This window comes from Gobius niger (genome assembly GCF_951799975.1).
Source record: "Gobius niger genome assembly, chromosome: 3".
NCBI lineage: Eukaryota > Metazoa > Chordata > Actinopteri > Gobiiformes > Gobiidae > Gobius > Gobius niger.
Window position 1 is genome coordinate 20,410,373 of NC_136854.1, and position 25,387 is coordinate 20,435,759.

A 25,387-nucleotide genomic window follows, 5' to 3' on the forward strand; every position below is an offset into this window, starting at 1 on the left:
AATCAGCAGATAATACCAATGGAGGCTGGACATGCAAGTTTCTCAGCATTTGACCATTCCTTCTGTGGTCGTGTTCACACAGCACTGTTTGTGATGTAAAATAAGGATGATAACTGCGCTGTGTGTGTTGGGAAGAGGAGAGGCAGCGGATGGAGACATGCAGGTTCTCTTACCTTCATAAAGCTGAGCATACTGTGGGAATCCTGCTGCCCTGAGCCACGTACAGGCCTCCTTGGCTTCAATCTCTAGAACAGACAAGAAACATGTTTATGTTTTTAGGACGTAAAACCACCTATATCATAAGCATAAAAAGCACACAAAGCACAGTCATTCTATAGACAATAATGGGTATGCCATAGCTTAAGTGAACCTTCTGATCCCTCATTAGCTACAGTATGTCACACTCAGTCACTCTCTTCTCACATGCTTCCAAAGCTACAGCTCAAAGCATCAAATCAGCGTTAACCCTTTCACACAGTGAGTGTGGGCCGTTTAAGCTCATTAGGCGCCAGGTAACACTGTGGCTTTTAATGCTCACCTCAGACCAAAATATAATTACAGCACCGTCTTTTGTATAACAAGACTGTTTAAAAGGGCAGAAAAACATTTTCACACATAAATGAGACATTTCTGAGGAGCATTACATTATCTGTAATGCATTTTAAACACATCAAGGAGCATTAACATCTGAGCCAGAAGACTGAATTATTAACAGTTAACCAATACAACAATTATAGGTATTTCAGAAACAACAGGGATTGCATGTTAAATATAAATATTAAGGCCCTAAGAAGAATGGATGTTTTGTATATTTTTGGGAAGATTACAATATATAACCTAAATGATACCAGTTTTTGTGATTTGTTAATTGCATTGTTAAAATGTAATTGCATTTAAATGCACAGCCTTACTCATTTGGGAAATTTCAAATGGCTGGAATGTTAAGAAGGATTGTTACTACATTCTTTATTTGCCACAGTTCAGCATGTTCAGAATGTTTTGGCTGCTCTTCCTGACAAACACTTCCATAACTCCTTAAAGACAAGGTGTGACATTTAGGCTTGTAATGTTAAGTACAGTTGCTAATGCTCAGGTTGTGTTTGTTGGAGAAGCCAAGGGGACGACTGCCAATTATGTGCCAAAGCCCTTTAGATCACATATGCCAAATGGTTGCCCACACTCAGCCACCTCAAATACCCCCCAGTCCCTCTTCTGCTGCTCGGGTAGAAAAACAGACAGGAACATGTTTCAAGGTCCTAAATAACTGACTTTACAATGTCATCTTGAGAGGAATGACAGCTAGTACAAATGTAGCACAACCTTGGGAAAAAACTTGTAAACAAAAACTAGCGGAACAAGGGCAGAAAAAGACTCTAGTAAAACTGAAGATGAAAGTGACTTACTGTGCTAAGCATTTAAAATGACATTTCATTGGCTTTGACTCATGCTCACTACACCATACACTGTAGGTTAAGGTGTTTTAAATATACTTCAAGTGCCAAAAGAAATCTAAGTAATTAATCATTTTGTGAGAGCATAGAAGAAAATTCATCCAAAATTGCGAAAAGGCAATAATTAAAGACACTTAGGGCGGCAAGAAAGGTCAGGAAAAAGACCACACGTTTGTGTCTACATACAAGCATTTACATACCAACAACAAGCCTAGACAGCAGACAGGACTCACTCACAGCAAGGCGCGACGTGACCAGTACAGCCCTTCTGTCACTGAAGTGACCAGGGATCCAGCAATCAAACAACCAGTGAAAACAGCTTCCTCAAACAAGGGAGGAAGAATTAGAACTTCTCATTTCATCTGCACTATTGGACATTGCTCTAAATATAGCATTTTTGTGGGTATGTGAGCATATGGGCAATACTGCAAAATTTTAAAAAAAGTTAAAAGATTTGAATTTTTCTTGGGGATCTCTGAGCTGTGGGATGAAACTGGCCGATCAAGCTCTGTAGTTTATATGTTTCCAATCACATGTGAACAGAGGAGTGTATGCACAACACCAACCTTGCGTTTAAAGACAATATGCTCCAAAGAAAGTAAAGCTATTGAAATATAAGGAACCACGGGGTACCGTGGTGCAGACAGTAGAGTGGGTCGTCTTGTGATCGGAGGATCAGTGGTTCGAATCCCACAGGTGCACACAGCCGTTGTGTCCTTGGGCAAGACACATTCATCCACCATGCCTCCAGTGTCTGCGTACATTGGTGTGTGAATGGCTGACTGGGTCCTTGATGTAAAGCGCTTTGAAAGCCAGAAAGGCGCTATATAAATGAGACCATTTACCATTTTACCAAGACTCCAATAGGTGAACGGAGGGGACAGCTATTGATACATGTGACACAAATGTGTGTCAAATCTCCTTTACAATAACATTTTATGGAGTTGCTGTGGAAACAGACCACAGCATCCAAGGCACACAGATGGGTCAAACTAGACCATATTTGTATAGTCACTGCCTTTTTTGACGCTATTCAGTCAGATTTGGAATTTTTAGCTGCCTTTTGTTTGGATACAGGAAGTGAATGGCATGGGGTCTGTGGCACAAACAAACTGACAATAGAGCAGCATACATACAATTGCAAATAAGTTGAGGACAGGGGGAAAGGAGATAGTAGCAGGGTTTGTGGTCATGAAACTATATTTTTTAAACAATTGAAACCAAGCAAAGTGGTGTATAACTTCTATCTTACATTTGGGCTTCCCCACTGTCCACCTCAACTCCTTAGGCCTGGCCAGGGAACTAGCTCACTTCCTCTTCCTGCTTCCCCCACAGGAAACCAGCAGAGCGGCGCTGCGGAGAACGCTGACCATAAGGCTCAGAGGGCCCACCTTCGTTTGTTTCTAACCTGATATTAGGCGGACATGCTGCCACTGCAAACAATGGACTGGGATCAACAAAATTCAAAGTGTACAATTATCCAATGTCCTTGTGGTTGAAGAGAGGCACCGACTATGCACGTGCCTTACAAGGAGATGAAAAGGAGAGGGGCAAAATGTTAATAGAGGCATAATACAATTTAGGAATTTGGATGCAGCACGGCTGAGTGTAACGTACTCCAAACAAATGACAGGATGAGGATCAAGCAAACACTTTGTGTAACGTATACAGATAATTCCACTAATCGGATTTTGCTGGCTTGTACTGTCTTATGAAAAAGACTTATGAAATATATTTACACAAGAGTCACAGAAGATAGCAATATTTCTTTCACTATAGGGTTGATGCGCCGGTGCCGAGGAGCGTATTAGTAATTAAAGAGAAACAAAACATCCCCTGACATGACCATGACAGGATGCCTCATCTGTCAAACAAACTGTTTCTAAATCTGAACCCCAGAATTGTAACAGTTACTGGGGCAAAGACATTTCACAATCCTATAATTATGGAAAACTGTGTTGCTCTACTGCGATAAATATATAGAGAGGAGAAATGTTCCAACAGCTGGTCTGTATAATGTAGCACTAGTTCTGGTTCATATAAATGACCAAAGACAACACAATGAAACACACTCATGCTCAGTGGGAACAAGATGTGATGGCGATTATCAGTCGGTAACCTTTCTAATAAAGGTTACTACAAGTGATTTCATATGGATCACTAGCAGCTTTCTCTTGGATTTAGGCCAGAGCAGTGGTGAGTGGCCAGTTCGGGTAAAGCCTCTCCTCCCGGCCAAAGGCACTAGCTACTATAATTATCCACGCTTTGCTTTCTTTTCTTCTTCCTGCTTCAACGTTCATCTCAACTGTCCTCCTTTTGCTTACTTCAACCTGGCAGTCCCCGTCCATGCTCCCTCTTTCCTGTGGCAGGAAATTCTCACAATTGCTGGCCAGAACTTCCCCTTGTAGCAGGAGGCAGTGGAGTCTGGCTTGGCTGAACCTGAATGCTTGGAGTTTGTCAGCGACTAGCAAACAAAGGCCACTACTACTAACCTCAAAGGGCTGTGTGCTGCTGCATACATGGCAAACCGGAGGTCAAACAGACTCGATGCAGTTCGGGCTACAGAATTGGGATATCTGGAAACACATGATCATTGCCAGAACTTGGGAGTTTATCCAACAAAGCAGCTTGTTTTGTGTTTTTTGTTTGTTTGTTTTTTAAATCAAATTGGTCTTTGTGTGACAGCCCGAAGGTGCTGTGAAGTGGGTCTAGACAGGTGAGGTGATAAGGAACCCAGAGACCTCTTGGCTCCATGTCAACCTATAATGGTCAGGAGAAGGTTAGAAAGTCCTTCAACTCTTAACATGTAAGCTTTAAGAACTCCAAAAAGAAACAATCTTACAGTTAATTACTGAATAACTTTAATACCAAACAAACACGTGCACATGTAGAGAGCTTGTATTTGTCCTTCCAATGGAATGTAGAGATAAGCAATATCAGATTATCCTCCAGACGGCTATCATGTTATGCTCTTGCATGGCCAAGACAGCTGCTGCAAAATGTGTGAGAGAAGTTCTGCTTGTTAGAGGAATGAGCCAGTGCCAGGGATACCATCACCATCTGGCGACTGGTGAGCCTCAGTCGATGCCCCATTGACATAGAAGCCCAAGAATAATGTGGTTACCGCTGTTGTCATGGTCCATTCCTAAAGTTATCTCACAGCACACATGCAGCTGGACAAGATGGATGGTCCTAGAACTGCCCCATATAGGCCTTGAAGATGATGAAGACAGATTTATGAATCATGTGACATCAGGCCACAGACAGCACCTGCTTAACGGATGCAAAACTAACCCAAACATTCAAATGTGCATCTCTTAACAAACATGTGCATACGAGTAAATATTTGAAATAGTGACCTTGCACATTTCCTGTTCGACCATGTTAAGCGCGTTCTCCTTATCTGCTCCTCTTCCAGCTCAGCGCCAACTCCCTTAAACATGTGCCAGTGCGCGCACTGAAATAATTACAGAGAGACGTTCAAGACGGTTGGTTGCTACGTTTCTGTTTAGTCAGGGGAATATTTTCATCCCTGAAATAAGACAGCAGTGGAAAGACAGATGAAATGAGTCAGTAAGGTCCAGGTTGAAAACGGCAAACTCAATCCTTCTCCAATAGCAAAACGTCCATGTCACGTCTGTATGATTATGGCTCACATCAAGCTGGCGTGTCCCCTATATTGGTTTACATTGCTGATAAGGGGCCATATTAAAACAGTTCCAGTTTGTTTGACCAGACACACGAGAGTCTTAAAGTCATAAATCAAGTCGAGACGATCAAGAAAAGAAAATATGGGTTTACAGAGCCCTGTCGCTATCAGCAAAAGGTGTCCAATTTAGCAAAAGGCTGAGGGCACTAGAACAAACTGAAGGCGCGGATGGGGCTGGTGGCGCAGCCTGGTACACTTATAATCTCAAAGACATGAAATACGATTTAGGCTCAGCATTCCAATTCACGGCCCTGTTTCCCCACAGGGATCACACTCTCGTATTTAATCCAATAGGCTGCAAGCCAGAGTCTGCGAGCGCGAAGCGACGTCTCAGGAAAGTAGCCTTAACTTGTATTCCCATAAAAAAAATACATGTTCTGCATAACGGTACACATCACAGGCAAATACACACATCACAAACAAATAAAACTTAACGTGGAAACAGAACAGCTGTGGCAATGTTTGCGCCAGCTGCGCTCCTGCTGTATCCAACACAAACTGACATCAAGATCGAATACACATTGAATATGAAAAAGGGGGAAAAGAGAGATAAACTAAGAAACAATTTTAAATAGGATTTCAGACTCTTGTGCTGCTTTGTCAAAAAATATTCACGTTTTTAAACAACCGAGACTAACAGGGATAAACCCATGATAAACATTTGCGCACACCGGGTTCCGCTTCCAGACACACACACAAAATGAATAAATAAAGTGCCAATGAAATAAATAATAACTTACGAGTTAATATCATTTTCCACTGGTCTGCGCGACGCCAGCTTCAGCACAAAACTGAACTCCAGGCTGTCCGGTCACCTTTATCCACCGTTAGCGCATGATAAATCCACTCATAAAACTACACGCGTTTGCAAGTGTCCGCGAGACGCCGGCCCAAATCCAAAATCCATACGTAACGCGTTTTCACGGCAATGATATGATCCACGGTTTTCCCCCAATAAGTTCTATCTAGCGCCGCGCGGCTGAATGAAGCGGTCCCTGTCAGGAATGTGAATGAGCGGTGTGTGCGTGTGATTCAAGCTTTAGGAATGGGTAACTGCGCTGTGACTCCGCCCCCCCGCCGCCGCACAGCAGATAAGAAGACGCAGGCAGACACGTTCGCATCACTCACAATCCACAACCCGATTATAACTCGCTATCTCGCGCTATCAGGGAATACAGGACGTCCCCGTATATCACAAGATTACAATTCTTAAGGTGAGCACAATATAGGCGCTCGGTGTTATGAAGAATGTGGGTAGAGAAAAACTAAACCACTTTGTCCCGCAATGTTGCTTCCAGTGGAAAATGAAAGTGTCTCCCGTTGGCCCTCGTCCTCCCCAGGATGTCTTTCTATTCTTCGGAGTGCCCCACCTACAGTCTAGCCGAATAGGCACCCGTAGACTCTATCTGGGTTTGCATATCATTAGACGAAGCCCAGTGGAGACAGTAGACGGGACGCAACTGGGGACTGGAGATTAGTCTCAAAAGCGCAAAAAAAAGAAATGGCTATACCTTAAATCCTGACTCAAAATCCAGCACCACAGCACACTCACATGACCCCCCCTCCCCTGCATCAACAAATTGCAGTCCTCAATGCATGGCTGATTATAGGAAGTAAACATTCTGTTGGAACCATGCTTTGATCACACTCTGAAGGGAAGTCCGTGTAATTAAAGCAATTACTGGATTACTTAATACTGCCAAAGTATGTAGGAAGTCCCCCTTTTGAGCAGTTCTCGGGGACAGCTATCATTTATAACCACTGGATTATTTGGACAGGGAAAGTGTCGGTGCCTTGATAATAGACCACACATGTCTTTACATAATGTGGGCCTACGCGTTGGGTTGGTGGGCGGTGGGGGGGGAGGAGGATTTGTAATTAGTCTATTTTCAAACACTTTTTCCAGGATTCCTGCGCATTGAGGAAATATTCATCCTTTCCATGCGGCTCGATGACATTAGCCATCTCCGTGTTATTTCCATGGTAACGCTCCACCAGCCAGCACCCAAAAGGAAAGCTAGAGAGCAGTGACTGTGTGGCAGGGAAACACTTGTAATCCAACACTTTGGCGGCTGCAGGGGAAAGGATGAGGCAGAAAATCCTGGCTTACATTGCGCAGTGTGCAGACTAGAGTTGGCAGATACGATATTAGGGCCAGAGACGCTGGTCAGCAGTAACGCGCAGCTGGTATAGTGAGTTTGATGTCATAATTTCAGACAGAGGGCAAGGATCTATACAGCTCTAGGGGCTTTTCGAAAAACAAACATCATTGAGCGGTGTAATAAGACAGCTTGCTCAGAAAAGCGAAAGTCAAATCCGTTATGTTATGATATTGATATTTTATCCAAACTGAAAACGCAAAATAGGCCATGCTGTGACTGCTTTAGCCTCAGATAAGGACCTCCAACTAAAGAGTCCTGGAAGTTGGGGGTTGTTTGCTGTGTCTGATAAAAGTGGGCTTGAAAATTCATTACTTTTAGTGCATTTAGTAAACTAACGTGGCTGATGTTGCTTATTCTAAAAGTCTCACTCAATGAAATGTCTTCGTTAGTCTCTGTTGTGTGTGTGTGAGTCCAAAACACACATAATACAGAGGGATAGACAGACACAGAGAATAAAGCGCGGGAGGAAAGATGAAGTAAGGCAACCAAACAAAACCAAAATCCCTACGCCTGTACTTGCACCGACCACCCAGGCACCGAACCAACCCGACTGGCTCACCATCATTGCCACCACCACGTTGTGGATCCTGAGCTGTTTTCACTGTTTGACACCGGTAAACACACAAACAACGCCGCGCGATTGTGAGGAAACATGTGCGGTAGAAGAGGAGGGAGATCCGACACCAGACCGACGCTGCTGCCAGTCGCTGCGGGGCAAATAAGTGCGCCTCCTCGTACTGTCTATGGGTTTCATTCATCAAAGCGCACCGGAGTCTTCGCTGGCTGATGATTCAGACGCAGATCAAATACGCGGGTATAATGAGGGCTTTGGGCAGCTAAAGAGGAAACAAGAGGGATTACTGAAAACATAAACCTGGCATTTTGCAAACAGTTTTCAAGTTGGAGATTTTGTGGTTAACTTAAGAAGAGTCGTCCTAAATCGTGGGCGTTGCTAAGTAGCTAAAAGGAGGTCTAATCACTGATGTACAGGTGCAGACAATGGAGTTTGTGTCTTTACAGTACTGCATCTTAGAGCAGGTATTCAACAAAAAAGAAAAGAAAAGTGAAACCGGCTCTCAACTTGTATCAAACCACAAACTAGGGCGTTAAATTAGGTATGGTAGTAAAACAGTGAATGACGGAAAACGCCGGGGGAAAAAGGGGTTAAAAGATTCCGTTCCTAGCTGAAAGCTGTCCCTTGGGGTTGCCTCGGGCCTAAAGCTCTACTTTACTGTCCCCTTCCCCAAACAGCGGGGCCAGGTGAGGGTCAGGGGATGACGTGTAAGTCCACCACCACAAACACCCAAGGCCGTGTCAACAAACCGAAGAAGATAACGAGGACCAGCCTAATGCCCTGCACTCCATTATGATGTGAGCTATTCCAACTTTAGAGAAACATCAGCTGCTGTGTTGTACACTGACATATTGAAATTGGCTTTTTGTGGACGTTTTAAACTTTAGACGCTTATTGATTACAGATCAGTTAATTTACATTCTAATAGTGCATTCACATTTGGGATGGTTTACAACTTTACATCCATTACATCCAAATGTATGTCTATACATTTGTCCAACCCCTTGTTAGACCTGGTTTGCGCCTGCCTTAATCTGATGTAGACCTCATGGTAAACGGACGATCAAATATTACGGTATATGAGGTGGTACCTGGTGTGAAAAGTTGCAGAATCACTGATCTATAATATTGGGGTGGGCCAAATCCAGCCTGGGGAAAATTTGCATGATCCAAATACCTAAAATACTCAAAAGTACTGAAAGTATAATCATACAATACATGGGAGGACCTCCAGAATCACGAAAACAAGTACAACGCAACAAACAAAATAATATAATATAATTTAATTGTCATATTTATTGCTCTGTTTTATTGCCTTAATGTTTGGTGCAGCCCTGTGAGGCGACTTCTGTTGTGATATTGGGCTATACAAAACCAATTTGAAACTTGAAACAAAAAAGTAAAATGCCACAAAAAAGCAACAAGCCAACATGAGAAAAACGTGATGAAAATGTGACAAAAATGTGATGAAAACGTGATGAAAACACAACAAAAAAGTGACGAAAAACCCAATGAAAACATAACAAAATGCAACAAAACGATGATAAAAAAGTTAGGATCAGTCTTGTAGGCCTTGGCTTTCAAATGAGGCATTACACTGACCCTCCACCTGAAGATTTTAGATTTGGATAAAGCTGACCTGGAGAAAATGCGCTCAGTAAGAGGTTAAGTATATTGTGAGCATAAATAGAAGAGTGATAGAAGACAGAAAGGGGATTCATTTGAACAGAAGATGTGCGTAATGTTAACAACTCAGTGCCACGACTCAAGACAAGAGAAGGATCATTGCTCGGAGACAACAGCTAACAACTGTCAATCTAAATTCGCCCCTCGCTTCAGCATGTGCCGGCATAATGAGGCTGGACATATTGTTACACATAGGCAGAGAGACAGAAAAGCTGAAGAAGACTAATCTTTTCATAACAGGAACGGCCACAAATAGCCTGGCTGCGGATCAACCCAATAAGACAGTGATTAGCCTGAGAGACACAGAGGCAAACTATATAGGCAGGGCATGTGCTTCTTTTATGGACAATAGAGATGAGGAAGTGTGAGGAGACAGCGGCCTGGACCAGCACGCTCACAAACAGAGGAAGTGTGAAGTAGACAGAGCACCAAATGCCTCATCGCGCTTTGATGGGGCTGGTCCGTGATCACAACACAGACAGGCAGACTCTGAGCAGAACAATGGGCCAGCGCTAACCTGTGTTTTTCATCCACATGCTGGAATACGGACATCATACTTTGTGATACTTCGTGATCAGCGGTGTGGTTGTTTTGTGGCCGTTTGTTTACACGCACTGCAGACGCCAGTTGTGCTCATGGCTCAATTAGGCTCACACACACTGAAATGCATGAGAGGGAACCAAACTGCTGCTCCGCTGGGTGCATTTAAGTGGTCTGAGAATGCTGCAGTGGCGCTAAGAGGTTATGGCCTAAAAGGTTAAAATGCTATACAGACTGTGTTACACTTCTACAACTTATATAGTCAGATGGACAAACATAATGCTCATTACTGACTACAAACGGAAACCATAATAATGATACCATGGCTTACACTTGTACAGCGCTTTACAAGAGTGAGTTGACAGGCTTCACAAATCAACACACTGTAGTCAATATTCACTCACTCTATACTTGATGGTGACAGAGGCGGGTAGTACTCAGTTACATTTACTCAAGTATATGTACTTGAGAAACTTTTTAAAGAAATTGCACTTTTCAGAGTAGTTTTATCATACGGTACCTTTTATTTCTTCAGTACAATTATAATGAAATATCTGTACTTCAAAAATAATTGCTACTTTTTCCACTGTGAGTAAATATTTTAGTGGCAAACGCTTCATTTTGATCTATAAAATAGATGTAGAGCATCTCGTGCACCTTGTTCTTGAGCCATTTTCTTTGAATTTTAATTGGAAATATCACAATTTCCACATGATTTCATGTTTTCTTTTAGATAATTGATGGCGTCATTGAAAATTAATCAGACTTTTTCGCTCAAACAGTTATGCAGTTACTCACAGTACTCAAGTTTACTCTACTTCACTAATTGTTTGGGTCATTACTTTTTACTTGTACTTGAGAGAAATATTTTGCCTACTCTCTTCTTCCCACAGCTGCCCTGGTCTGATGGAAGCGAGGCAGTCAATCAGCGCCATCGGCTCCCCTCTGCACCTGCAGGACCCGGGATTCTAACCAACACACTTTCGGTCATGACTTCCGCTCTGCCATGTGACTTTAAAGCTAATCATTTTAAACTCAATCTGTTTCTTTTGTAGAAACCTCTTCGAATGCCACAACCACTAGTTCCCACATTCCCTGCTGAAAAGGTTAATTTTGATCCCTGACAGACAGTAAATCACGCTCCGCTCGTGCACTGACATCTCAAAGGAGTAAAAACACCGTTGCCTAGGAAAACGCTGCCATATGTGGCTCGAGCCCAACCTTGGCTTTCAAGACAATAGCCCCGAAAGAATTACTGGCCAGCACTAATGTCTCAACGCTAAAGCAAACAGCGCATAAGTGAACAAATACACACAGTCAGGCAGGAGCGCACACCAAACCCCAACACGTGTCTCCGTTTAGGACAGTTAGCGGCTAAAACACATCAGAGCCAGCGCTTCATTCTATGTTGCACAACAAAAGAATGAACCGGGGAAACGCTGAAGTAACAAAGCTCTAGAAACTGCCAAGTCAAATTTGCTATCCATTCTTGTTCATTTCCAGAAAAGTTTCAAAAAGAGTGCATGTTTTTTTCATTAGTCATGCTCAACTCTGAAACTGATGATTAGTGATGGTTTGGTTTTGGCGGGAACATATCTTGAAGAGCGCACATTTTTGGGATTTAAATAAGAACTTGAGCCGACAAGGCTGAAGAGTTGTACATTTGATTTAGGCATAAACAAAACAGTAAGTTAATGGGGTCATAAAGCAGATGCCAATTGTCAACATAAATCCTCCCTCAAAATTTGACGCTGGTCTGCAGCTGTTCCTTCTCTAAAATCAACAATATAAGTGGTCTAGATTTATTATGTGCAGCATCCAAAGCCAGGGAACTAGCACTTCAACACATAAAGACTTGCTGTGTGTGTCGGGCCGCATTTTCTGAGACTCACAAGAAGGTCTGCTTGGGAAACTAACTTGGGGATCGGTTAATGATGCCAACCATATGGTAGTGAAAGAGCACACACTCTTAAGCATTGCTCTAATGCCTGGAAATTTCCAGAGCTCCTACTCAAACAAAGATTAAGAATAACTGTTCATTTATGGTCTACTCATGCAGGTAATCTGGGTATAATGATGGCCGTTTGCTCTTTTGTTCAGAAATATGACAAACTAGAGTAAACACACATATTGAAAGTGAAATCTCAAGACGTTGGAGTTAATAACGCCACTATATAAAATGTTTGCAGACATCATGATAGATTGGGACTTGTTAAAGGTACACCGCGTAACATTTTAGTCTATAATGTTGCGGCAAAACAAAACATGCTCCTAATGACATAGAAAATGCTGTTACTGCAGTGTGTAATAAAAGAATGGACTTGGATGAGAAACTAATCTGTTTAAATCTCAAATTCTGCTGAGTTTAGTCACATCTCCATGGAGACGAGCTGGAGACGTACCCACTCCCGGTAAAGTATACAGTCATATCTCAGCAGGGGTGAGCCTCATAAATGTTTGTTTTTCACATTTGTGAGGTTTTTTTTCTTTGATGAAAATGTCTGTCATAAAATAAATGCTTGTATTTCAATTTGATTCATTGGATAAAATTCTATGCGGTGTGGTAAATCTGGGTTTCAAACTTTTTAGTTTCTTCCTACAACCCTGACTGATCAAGTTAACATGAAAAAGACAAAAAACTAATGAACATGTATTATCAACCAACTCCAACCAACTTTTATTCTGAGAATGCTCTTAACCTTGCTTTGTGAACTGGATTGTCCAACATCTGCACTTTCAGTCTCACAGAGTCAATGAAACATCTGTAACTTCTCCTTTACATAAGCTCTGAGGCCCATGCAAGGCGGGGTTCACGAGGATATAAGCTCTGCCTTGGGGAAAGTCTACAGGTGGATGCTGCACAGTTCACGGCGCACTGAAATAACCCTGAGTGCAAGTTTGAAGCCGGGATAGACACGGGTGTACACAACAACTGTAACATTGCTCTCTAATTGCGATTCCAAAACACAGACATGAAGATGACTTGAAGGGAGCTAAGATTACACTGTGTAGACAAATATTTGCCAACTACCTTTGAGCAATAATGAATCACGGGTGCTTGGGTGCAGGGTTTAGCAGCTCATGACTAGCCCTGCGGACGCGCTGTAAGTAGCTGGGTGTGAATGCACAAGGAACAAGTTGGAAGTGCGGTTAATAGCCAAAGGGAGAAATTCTATCACATAAGGAAAGTATGCGCTTGCTGCTTAAGTTTGTGGATACATGTTTTTGATGTGCATTTGATTATCTTGTTAATGTAGAGCAGATGACAGATTTAAGGGAGGAAAACAACATTGGATCTTAAGAAATTGGGCCATCACATTCCTGATATACAGCACAGGTTTTACAAGCCAAAAACATTTTCTATTTCAAGCTTCAGGATGATCATGGTAAAGGGTCAGCCAGCATGTGATGTTTTATTACAGCTTGAAAGTTAACATGTGTTGTAAAATATTAATTTCAAAGGTTGACAGCAACCAGTTTTTACCTGCAATATCATTACCTGGTTGAAAAAAAGCATGCGGAATTAATGTGAGAAGCTTCACAACACCTTATAATGAGATTGAGAGTTTAGCCAATGAGTGTTCAGATATAGGGCCGTGACATGACTGCTCAGCGTGCGTCCTCGTATTCTACAGTGCACAAGAGGCAGGGCGGAGGTTATCAGTGAAGCCAAGTGTCAGGCGATACGATGAAGGTTGTTGTGTAAAAGATACGTGCATCCGATAGCAACGTCACCGTGTAAACTGCGCCTTATTGTGCAGCCATTTTCCCTCACACAAAATGGGAAGGAAAGTCACAAATGATAGCTGGTCAGGGGGATGCAACTCTCTTGAAATGAAAAAGTAATAATTATTGGCACCACAGAACCATCAACCGTTTTGTTGTCAAGAGCCAACAGGGTCGTAAGAAGTGAGCTGACAGAAACACAAGTACACAAAGTAACTGTCAATGACATTTGGGTCTGGGAACTATGTTGTCTTGGAGGCTTAGACTGACCATCATAACCCAATCTGTAATCTCGTAAATGTTGATGCTTTAGGTTTGCGTTAACTCTACCACAGGTGTGTGTTGGCGTGTGTGGTCTGTGCATTTTGATGTATATGTGGGTTTTCATTGTCTGTTCTGTATTTTTTGTTTGTACCGGCCTGGTTGTCCAAGACACTTCAGCCTTTCAGTTTTACACAATTTGGAGACTGGAAAAAACCAAACTCACTTGTGTAATAATTGTGCACGCAGTGTCAGATGGCTTAAAGATTCCCCGTGGCCTGGCTTCCACATTGAAAGGCGTAGCAAATAAAATCTATTTTTCTCACCATTATTGTGTCTGGAATAGAATATAATGCAGGCTTTGATATTACAAACTGTAAATGACACATAAAAAAATAGTAGTCAAGTTCTGACCTTTCTAAACCGTAACTACATTATGTGCTATTGCAGGTCGTATACTATACCTATGAGTAATGTCCCATTGATGTGTTAACAGTCAGACCACTCCTACCCCAGGACACTCCTCTCCCTGGTCGTCTGTATGACTATCCGGGCACCTCCACTGACTGACAGAAGAGAGTCCAAAGTTCTTCCTTTTCCCTCATTTTCTTTCCTGTTTTTGACTCTTGTCGCCGAGGTTAGGCATGTGGGACGAAGATTCCAGAGTAGCACATATCTATTTTGTGCCTGTGCAGAATCAGCCAATGACTAACACAGGAAGAGGATGCCCTGACCCGTAACCCCCTTTGAATTCTGACCCCGGGCTATAGCCATGTGACACAGCGCGCAGACATCCAGACGGTCATGACAAACACAAACCAGGTTGAGATGATCAGTTCGGACTTCTATGGAGACACACACCAATGCGGTTTGGATTTCACCTACTGCATCTATCAGAGTCACAACTTAAACCATAGATACAGACGGCATCTCTGGAATCGCCCATATATGGTCATGTTTGAAAACAGTTAATGGGGAAAACAATTTGGAGAAAAATCTAAACTTTCTCTAATTATTCAAAAACGACTTTAACAAATGCTAAATCATGAATAGTTAAAGTAAAAGTTTTCTACTAAATAAAGATACAAAGACATGGAGAGGAGCAAAGTGGTTCAACAGCCCATAAATACATAAATAACGGAGAATGCTAACATGATGCTTCATGTTAGCATCGTGCTAGCTACAACTGCTGTTTTTTTTGCTTCTACTGAACAATCTGCCGTGAATAAACATCCATATGGACCCGTTTAGACTTGACTTAATTTGTATGTGATAAATAAGTTTAGGCCTATATTTCATTACAAAGAGTGAAACATTTTCGTTCCCAAAAGATTCTGTTTCCCCCCTCTTTACCATCAGCCTTAATGATATTTGTGAATATCATTAAGGGGTAACTTTTCACATCCAACATGAGAATAAATAACAGCTGTAAATTGTAGCTTCTACTGTAAAAAATATCTGTGATGCTTTGCGTTTTGAATCAGCTATTTTTATAGGGTTAAGCGAGTGTGTGGCAGTTTGGAGTTTTCTATACAAGTCATTTTCTGGCCTGTGCTAATAGCAGGAAGGCAAACATCATCCAAATTAGGCCCTTCATTGTGAGACAGCCTTGACCTAGTAATGCACAAATAGAATTGTAAGGCATGAGACACATGTCCGGCACATGCACATATGTTTCGCAGAAAGGGCAGTATTTACGCTTCCCATCTAAATCGCATATGACATATTTTTGCGTGCTAGACATACTTAACAGACACCCTTCTCGAAGCGACCCATGAATAAGTGGTTTGATACAGTTGTAAAATACGTTCAAAATCTAAATGTTTAACTTGAGGCACAGCTGCACCCAAATCTAAGCTCACAGGCATCCAAGAAATCCAAAACGCAAACACCCACAAGTCCATGTTAGGTGAGCGCGCTGATAAAACCGAGAACATTTTTTTCAATCCTTTCGCAGTACGAATGCATTTGTTTGCTTTAGTGGTTGATGGACTGATATTTAGGTCATGAACAGGAGCAGTGTGCGGATATGTGACTCCTAAGACACTCCCTAGCAATCTCCAAACACTTTATTCCTCCCAGGGGGATGATATCACGACCTGGAGCATCAGGGAGGCCTAATACTGTCCAGCTGGAGTTGTGGCAGCCTCCATATGCCCAGCAGATAGGGTCACCCACTTATGTTTACACAGGCTGAGCTATCTCTGTCAATGAATGGCAAAAAAGTGCATATGTAAACAAAAGGAAAGTCAATGAAATGGTGAAATACAAAGTCAAGTTGCATCTAAACACAATTTATGATGACTAAACAGCATATTCAAATACATTGCATAACTGTGTGTAGTTTTCACTTTTTGAAGAATATATCCTGTAACATAATAAGCTTCATTCTTATCAAATGCACATCAGCTGCCATAATGTTTACATGTCACGGTTTCACTAACAATCATCAAATAGGTCCAATTTCACAATCATCACACTGATACATTCACTTCATTGATTCTCTCATAAAGTCTCCTCTCTCGTCAAAGCCATGTCACATGTTTCAGCCACAAACAACAATATATCTTTCTGGAACAGTGGCCCTGTTCTGTGTGAAGACAACAGCCCCTCTGTGATACTTCAGACGTCATAGACATCAAAAACATTGTTTGAAAGAATAGTTTCAGGCTAAAGAAACCATAAAAAAGACAACAACAACCCTCATACTTTTGTACTTTTATTGCTTTGCACCTTAAAGGCAATTGGTTGTTTTTGTGTGTGCAGGTTTTCAATGTGATGCTTGTGAGGCGTCCTGAAAAAGCCCGTCAGTGTAGATATAGGTAAGAAGCTCTTAAGTGGTTCACATGACAGACATACTACCCCTGCAGAAAGATGAGCAGAGGATAAAGAGCCAACATGTTTACCATTCATTCATTATTTGGAGATGTCTTACAGAAAAGTGGGCAGTCCAACGTCACAAGCAGGACAATCAACCACATTATTAGGTTGAGAAAGTCTAAGGACATTTGTGTTGCCTTCCAAAATGCCCACTGACCCTGAACTCAACCGCACGCATTCACAAAAAGCATTAAGCTGTCAAGGTGTCCGCTGGTCAAAGCGCTCGTGCTAATGCTTCAGTGCTTGAATTATTAGCAGCTGTTAAAAGAGTGGTTAGCCTGGACACTCAGGGTGACAACACTCAGCTAGTGGCCTTGTCTTTAGCCATTCAGGTCTGCAATGGGGTTACGATCCCTGAGGTCAGAGGTTATGACCAGCGCATCTCGATTAGAAAAGAAGACATTCAAGAGGTAGACCGACATTTCGCTGAACAAGTGGAAAAGTCATGTAGAATGAGCAAAATGAATGAGTTTAACAATGCCAGGGCCAAGTTTTGTACTCCAGCATGGACTTTTAACAGACAACAACCTCATCTTTGTGAACGAAAATAGACTCTTTACTAAGAACCCCTACATCAATGACAACGGTTTTCTAAGTAAGAAACATAACTTAAGTGTGGTGGGACTTGTGATTAACCTTTTCCAAAGAATCCCCTGAAACGGTATAATGAGCTCAGATGGAAGAAAGTCTTGAGAATCCAGTGTAGGGCATAAGGGCTTTTGACTTGTGATCTGTCGAAGAGCGTGTGTGAAAAATGTTTACAGGACAGGCAGCAGACGAAAGCAGAATGCCTCTTCCCCAGGACAAAGTGCAGCTGTTCATTTTCTCATCAACATGAACACACGTCAGGAAACCAGGCCAGATAGTATCGCTCAATCAAGATGCACTGTGTAGAAAACCTTCTTTGGCAGATGTAAGGATCATGAGTCAGGTTTGGTTTGTTTATTTTAGATTGTCCACATAAATGCCTGTACTTGTTGTTAACATATATCTACTATTAACAAGATAAATTTAAGTATAATCTTCATGAGTTACTGTATAGATAATGGAGTTGCGTTTATGGCAACATTCTTTGTAGCAGCATTTTTTTAAGTCACATTCTGGACTAAATTAATCTGCAAAGCATTAGTAACTCGGGCTAGGCCTTGTCATATTGTGCATGGTTATACAGGCCTCACTTTGGGACACTGGCGTTCACTTTAATACCTTAAACACAATATAATTTGCATTCATACTACAGCTGATTTTGACTGACGGAGATCACAGATAATGCTACACAGCAGCATAAACACTTTCGGAGCAGGTGCTTAAAAATGAAAATGAAGCTTCAATACTGCTTGAGTTGATCATCTTTGCAAGGAAAGGGCTCAGGCTTGGATGAACTCCGATGTAGCATATAGTTTACTAGCTAATATCCCTTTCATCTGTGGTGTCTTCATTCAGATCTCGCATAAGCCTCAAGACTAGTTCATCTACCACTCTCTCATCTTCCGCGTGTGTGCATAACCGTGTGCTCTTGGTTGCCGTGTTGCTCCGGCAGCAGTGAGAAGGAGGGGAAATAGGGGGATGCTTTGAAAACCTCAAAAATGTTGCAGCCAAACACGTGTTCTTTTTGTTTTTATCCATTTTAAAAGCATGAAATAGCATTAACTTAACCTTTTTCTTAGAATGTGATATGCATTTTTAGCCATATCGCCCTGTCCTATTATCTACTATGGTCACACACTGAACTTGTGATTTGCTCAAAAAAAGAGGTGTTTGTTTGAAAGTTTCAAATCCTTGTAAACATTTTAGAACAGCTTGGATGATCACCCTGAACAACCCATTAGCCTAAGGAAACATCTGTGCATGCTTGCTTCATACTTTTCTTGAATGTGGCTCCTCAAAGCTCCTCTCTGTAGTGGTTATTGAGTTTTAGTTACAGCCCACAACAAACAGCACATCTCTAAGCGAAAAACCGCATGCTAACGACAGACATTAGTATTTGCATTAGTCTAAGTTAATTAAACAAATATCCTTTTGGGTGGTGAGAAGCAGCAGACACAGGAAATGAAGGCCCAATGGGAGGTAAACAAATAACATACCACGTGATCAGGCACCCCGACCAGCATGAAGTGACCAGGGATGAGAGAAGCTACTTTAATGTGGCACTAAAACATGGTCACAGCACACCCATCTGGAAGAGATTCAACAGGAATGTGTCTTCACTGGTAATGACCAGCGACAAGACGCCACGCCAGAAAGAGCTTTAAATGGCCTTGCCTTCTGTCATCTGAGGGCAAGACACACAGTGCTTTTACTTAATACACATACACTCAATATATCCCAACTTGTCCAACGAGTCCAATTCAATGTCATAATAGCAAGAACATTTTCAATTCAATATATGTGCCAAAAGTGTCTGGAGATGGGTACCTTTCTCCATGTCTAGATGGGATTTCCCCCCATCAAATACAAAAAAAGGAAGCATACTCCACAATAACAAGCTAATCATCTTGACAGTTTGCTATATAGTGGCATTGAAAGATGACAAAAAGCATAACCTAAAGGGATTTTTCAGGACTTTTGACATAGGGCCTCATTTCCTAGTGCTGTTGATTTCTGGATATATATATATATATATATATATATATATATATATATATATATATATATATATATATATATTTTTTTTTTTTTTAAATTTTTTTTTGTTTTAATTTTTTTTTTTTTTTTTTTTTTTTTTTTTAAATCATGCAGTCCTTATATTTGAAGAGTTTAGTGGTGCTTGGCTAATGCTAGGCTAGTGCATGTCTATGGTAACTAGTAGCCTGCATTAAAAACAGTCTGACCTAAGCACAGGGCACCTCAGGCAAATCACTTATAACGCCAGACTACTGATATAAATGTCTGTGTTGAAAAATAGAAGTGACCTTGCATCACATGAATTACCACATTTTGAGGGACTATTTTCTAGCAGATCACTCCGCCGCTGCATAGCTGACAACCACAAATATAAGTTCTTTTATTTTCTTATATTATTTTAAAGCGATACAGACATTTATATCGGTAGTCTGGTGTAATAAGTGATCTGCCTCAGGTGCACTGTACATGGGTACAGGCTACTAGTTACTATAGACATGTGCTAGCCTAGCACTAGCCTAGCACCACTAAACTCTTCAAATATAAGGATTGCATGAATTAATATATATATATATATATATATATATATATATATATATATATATATATATACATATATATATATCTCTCCAGAAATCAACAACACACTGGATAACTCGTAAATGAGGCCCTATGTCAAAAATCCTGAAATATCCCTTTAACCATAATGGTCACAATAAAGGATCGCCTATGCATTGATTCAAAATATAGCACATACTACTCAATATCTTCTGTCATGGATTGCCCATAATATCTGTCTTTACCATATCACATCCAACTTCATTATAGCCTTGTACCCACCACTTTGGTTCCTAATTATTTACAATTCCATCCAACACTGCAGAGCGCTTTGAATCGACCCGGAGCATTGATTCTAACCAGCGACACTATTCCTAAAGCTAATAAAGCAAGCTCTGCCCGTGCCAACAAAGCACTTCATCCGTTTTTTTCTGCTGACCGAGGAGGAGGCTGAGGTGTAGGAGTGCTCTGGTCTGAAATTCTGCAGTGTTAAATCAGACATTCCCCAGCGCCCACTAGGCAGGAGAAAATTCCACAATGTGTGCAAATATTTGTCCGCTCCATTTCGGGAGTAGCAGGTTGTGCCAAAAACGGTGAGGGCAGAGTGAGTGTCGGCTTTGTCAAAAATATATATAAATAAACCTGGTCTGCATCTCTGAGTGATGTGAATGGGCACTTGAAACAGCAGACGCCGTGGTTCCAGCTCAGTATCTACGCTTTTGACTTTGTGATGTGTGTTTGCTTAAAGTTATGTGCTGAAGCATTACCTTCCATGGCAATGAAAAGTCAAGAGAGTGTGGCTCAAGAACGGTACTTGACTTTAAATGTTGTTTTTAGCTGTTTGTCGCTTTTTATTTCAGGACAAAAAAATAATAAAAATAATAATATCATGACGTTAAGATTTTTAAAGAACTGAATTCACAAACCTATAATACAGTGGGAGGAAAATGTATGTGAACGCTTTGGAATTTCTCACATTTCTGCCTAAATTGGTTATAAAATGTGGTCTGACTAATTCCACCCAAACATCTACATTTTATAATATTTTTATTGGCCATAACATGTAGACATTCACAGGACAGAGGGTAAAAAGTAAGTGAACCCAGGAATCTCGCTGAACTGAAACAGTTTTGTAAAGAGGAATGGTCCAAGATTCATCCTGATCGTACAAGAGAAGGGCGTCATTAATGAAAAAATTAATTTGCAACTTAATCAACATATTCTGCATTAAAACCTGAGACATTCATCACAGCGTGGAAAAAGGAAGTAAACCCTTGCATCAAATAGTTGGCTGACCCTTCTTCTGCAGCAATAACTGCTTCTCTGTAGTTGCAGAATAGACGGTCACAACGATCAGGATGAATCTTGGACCATTCCTCTTTACAAAGCTGCTGCAGTTCAGCGAGATTCCTGAGTTCACTTACTTTTTCCTCCCTGTCCTGTGAATGTTTTCATGTTATGGCCATTAAAAATATGATGACATGTAATTGTTTTGGTGGTATTAGTTGAAGCAAACACTGTTTATCAATTCTTATGATTTTACAATTTCGGCAGAAATGTGAGAACTTGAGAGTTCACATACATTTTTCTTCCACTGTAAACTGCTGAGACAGGCCTTTTACAATCATGTCCAAAGACCACAGATGAAAAACAGCCTTTCGGTTAAAGCGGCACAGCATTTTGACAAATGATTGGAATTGTTATATGGTGACACAATATCAATACGAAGCAGTTATTATAAAATCTATTATAAAATGAAAAAAGTTTGTTAAAATCATGATTTTCTTAATTTAGTTCCATTTTATCCTTGTTTTGATCGTGATTTAATACTAAGATTTGTGTTTGAATTTAATGGAATATGCTTTGTTTAAATCGCTGTTGCAATATTCACTTGTGATTAAATTGCATTAACCGCAAGAGCAAGTGCACATGTATATCCTTCATGCCATTTAAGCAGCAAGCCTCGATCTGTTTCCTGGATTCCCGAAAACCTCTGATTTCCATTCTAGTCAATGAGTAACTCCTGCTCTAAGGTGCCCTATAGAGCACATGTCCTCCTATATAGTGTGAGTTTGTGTGTGGAGAAGAGAAAGTGAGGAGAGACTCAAGAAGAAGAGGGCGCCCTGTAAGACATGCAAAGTAAACAAGTTCGACGTGAGCTTGGTGGAGTCACTGGGTTTAGCAAAACATTCCAGAGCATTCGAAACAAACGCACTAGTGAGCGCACGGGCCGCAGAAAAGGGCGCTTTAAATCACTGAACAGGAACGCCTCTGAAGGACGCCAATTCAATCATATATTTTTGAAGCGAGCATGTTCACACACCAACATGTCAGGTTAAAGGGAGAAGCTACAGTTTCTGTCTGGACATCTTATTTCAAATGGTTATAAGAATTTTATCTAATTCACTGATGTATACTCTACACTACCACTCAAAGGTTTGGGGACCCTTAAAATGTCCTTATTTTTGAATGAAAACACAGGTTTTTTTCAATGGGGATAACATTAAATTAATCAGAAATACAGTCTACACATTGTTAATGTTGTGAATGCCTATTCTAGCTGGAAACTGGTGATTTCTAGCAACCGTCGCTCCAGTTTTTTCGAATGGTAAATTGTGTTAGCCAATCGTGTTAAAGGGTAATTGATGATTAGAAAACCCTCGTGCAATTATGCTAGCACTGCTGAAAACTGAGAAACTATAGAACTGGCCTGGGTGACCCCAAACTTTTGACTGGTAATGCATTAGCACAGTGATTCTTAGCTGGTCAGTTGCAAACCAAAAGTTCATTGTAGGACCATTTTAAGTGGATGGCCTTTGCATAAATTGACTGTTGATAAATGGTTTGAGTTTAGTAGTTTTTTCATAGCAAGTGTCATGCTATGATCTTCAGTCAGCAGTGAGAAAATACTGTACTGTATAACCAGTCAGTTTTTGGGTGATGGCATGTGACATGGATCCTGAAGTAAGTTGAGATCCACAGTCTCAGCACAAGACTTTACTTTTTCTTGATTATCAATCAATAATCATCTCAATTCTCTGACTCTCTGACTTCTCTCAACTCAAAAGAACTTGTGAAAAGACCCACAACCTCTGACTTGAAACCAACAGTTCGGAGGAAAAAAAAAAATGGAAGAGGAGGCAGAGCAAGACAATATGTCCTTGGCCCGTATCCCACAGTCGTGTCTGGTCGCGTTCCACTCTAATCTTATAGAGAGCACATGTGCGTGCTTATCCACTGACTCAGGGAATAGGCTGGGGGCTATATGAAATCAAACAAACAAACAAATGCTTAAACCCCTCTTTCCCTCAGCTTTTGTTTACGCGCATGCTTCATTCATTAGATGCAAATGGGCATTAATAATATACAGTGCATGCAGCCGCTGTCGGGATGGATGCATGGGCCAGTAAACAGGAGGAGGCTTCATCTTTCCAAGGTGAATGAAGCAGTGACGATAACCCTTTATGGATCATTATATTTGTTTTATATTACATACAGTGTTTGTTGTCTAATGAACAATAGATAACAGCTGTGTACTGTACTCAACAATGACTGCAAGTGGTACTTTAAATACTACTATCATCCATAGTACAAAATGCACTGCTGAAAATGTACTTGACCAAATCACGAAAAGTATCCCGTTACTTTGAACCATTGGCCAAAGTGTTCATTTCCACATGCAGAAAAGAATTGACCACATGATAAAACACATGTACAACAAGCTGTGCTGTGGTGAGAAACAACAACCCTCACATTATTGCAGCAGTGTGGTCTGGGGCCTTTTTGACATTTGTTTTGGGAATTCTCTGTTTTATGGTTTGAAATGTGCTGGAAGAAATAATAAAATCCAGGCATGCATGAAACACATGTTGGAACCAAAACCACAAACATACTGATTGTTCTCACTCCGGCGCTATGCCACAACAAACAACAAGCTGCAAAAGAGGCGCGATGTAGAAACCAAGTAAACAAATAGCATTAACATTAGAATTCTGCTATTGTCCTATTACAAGATTAAAAGTTTAAAAGTTTCTGTCCATTCTTTTGGCGAAAGTGCCCTGTTGAAGCTAATTTGTTACATAGCTGCCTGCTGCCTCTCTATTCAGAGGGATGACACATTGGTAAGCCCCTTCTGACTCCCTCTTTGGGCAGCTCTGAGGCGTGAAATGGCCCCACCGGGTCCTGGAGGGCCACAATGGTCCCGGGACATCTGTGTGGGTGAGCAGTGGGCAGGGCAGGACTACACCGGAACACGTGTATGGACCTCCTACAGGACCACATTCAAACCCCTCACAAAAGCCCAATGGAGAGGTAACAATAACACACTTGTGCTCGAGTGGGGCCAAACAACAGCACTGCGAGGCGGCATACATGTAAGGTTAGTTTAACCTTTGACTGACCACCTTAAGGTTTAGTCAATGCCATCTTTTAAGTAGGAGCATCGTCCTCTAACTAGTATTCGACACATGGCATTGTGAAATCAATAAAGGCTTATCTTATCTTACTGCAGAACAAGAAACATGATAAGTGACCTCCACCAAGGCCTTGTGTCACATGAGTTTATGATTACAGTGTTATTCTGATATGCAGACACTTTCATAAAACCTTCTCCGTGTGCCATTGAGAATTCTATCCAGAGAAACATCTTCAACAGTTTGCAGTGCCCAAAGATACTCACAATTACTTCCATTTCAAAATCTATTTGAAAAAGAAAACACTATGTAGTTCATCTGTGGCTATCTGCCCGTTTCCTCAAGATGGATAGATGAATAACGGTTTCTAAAGTGCCGCTGAAAGTAGGCTCCTCTAAGACTTAGTGCAAACACAGGTGGTCTGTGGTTGTCACTCAGCTTTAGTTGTTAGTGAAAGAAAGAAGCACAACTTTGTTCTAAATCCTACAATTAGTGACATGGCGGCAGTTGGGCTATTTGCTTAGGGGTTTATTCAATGGAAGTCAGCCCCATGACCGGCCTCAGAAAGGCCTGGCCAGACCTTTGCTTCACGGGCTGGAGCCCTATCTTCTTCTGCAGCATGATTGGCCATAGCAGTGGATCTATCTCTCTTACCGATAAGACATTTTTCATCTGCTTGTCTGTTTCATGGTTTTACGTCTGATTCACTGTGTGAACGCTTTTCTGTTTGATTATATGGAAAGTTTCTGTGAAGCCTTGAGGCGCCTCTGTGATAAACTGAACTGAATAATGTGTGCTGCATCTGA

General features: G+C 41.3%; 2 protein-coding genes across 3 annotated transcripts in view; one reads left to right on the top strand and one right to left on the bottom strand.

The window, feature by feature from the left end:
- Positions 1-25,387, top strand: part of ugt8 (UDP glycosyltransferase 8) — a 133,295-nt gene that overhangs the window by 26,050 nt on the left and 81,858 nt on the right. The gene's annotated exons all lie outside the window — the stretch shown is intronic.
- The window catches only part of dlc1 (DLC1 Rho GTPase activating protein), a 43,036-nt gene that overhangs the window by 13,489 nt on the left and 4,160 nt on the right, over positions 1-25,387 (bottom strand). Inside the window, exons 1-2 of one of the 2 annotated variants that reach the window (XM_079553916.1) lie at positions 5,901-6,224; positions 174-245 (exon numbers count right to left, since the gene is read on the bottom strand). In XM_079553916.1, the coding sequence (XP_079410042.1) occupies positions 174-245; positions 5,901-5,913 (85 nt within the window). In that variant the 5' untranslated portion in view covers positions 5,914-6,224. Of the gene's footprint in view, positions 1-173; positions 246-5,900; positions 6,225-25,387 lie in introns of those variants that run through there. The other variant, XM_079553915.1, reaches the window with a different exon arrangement.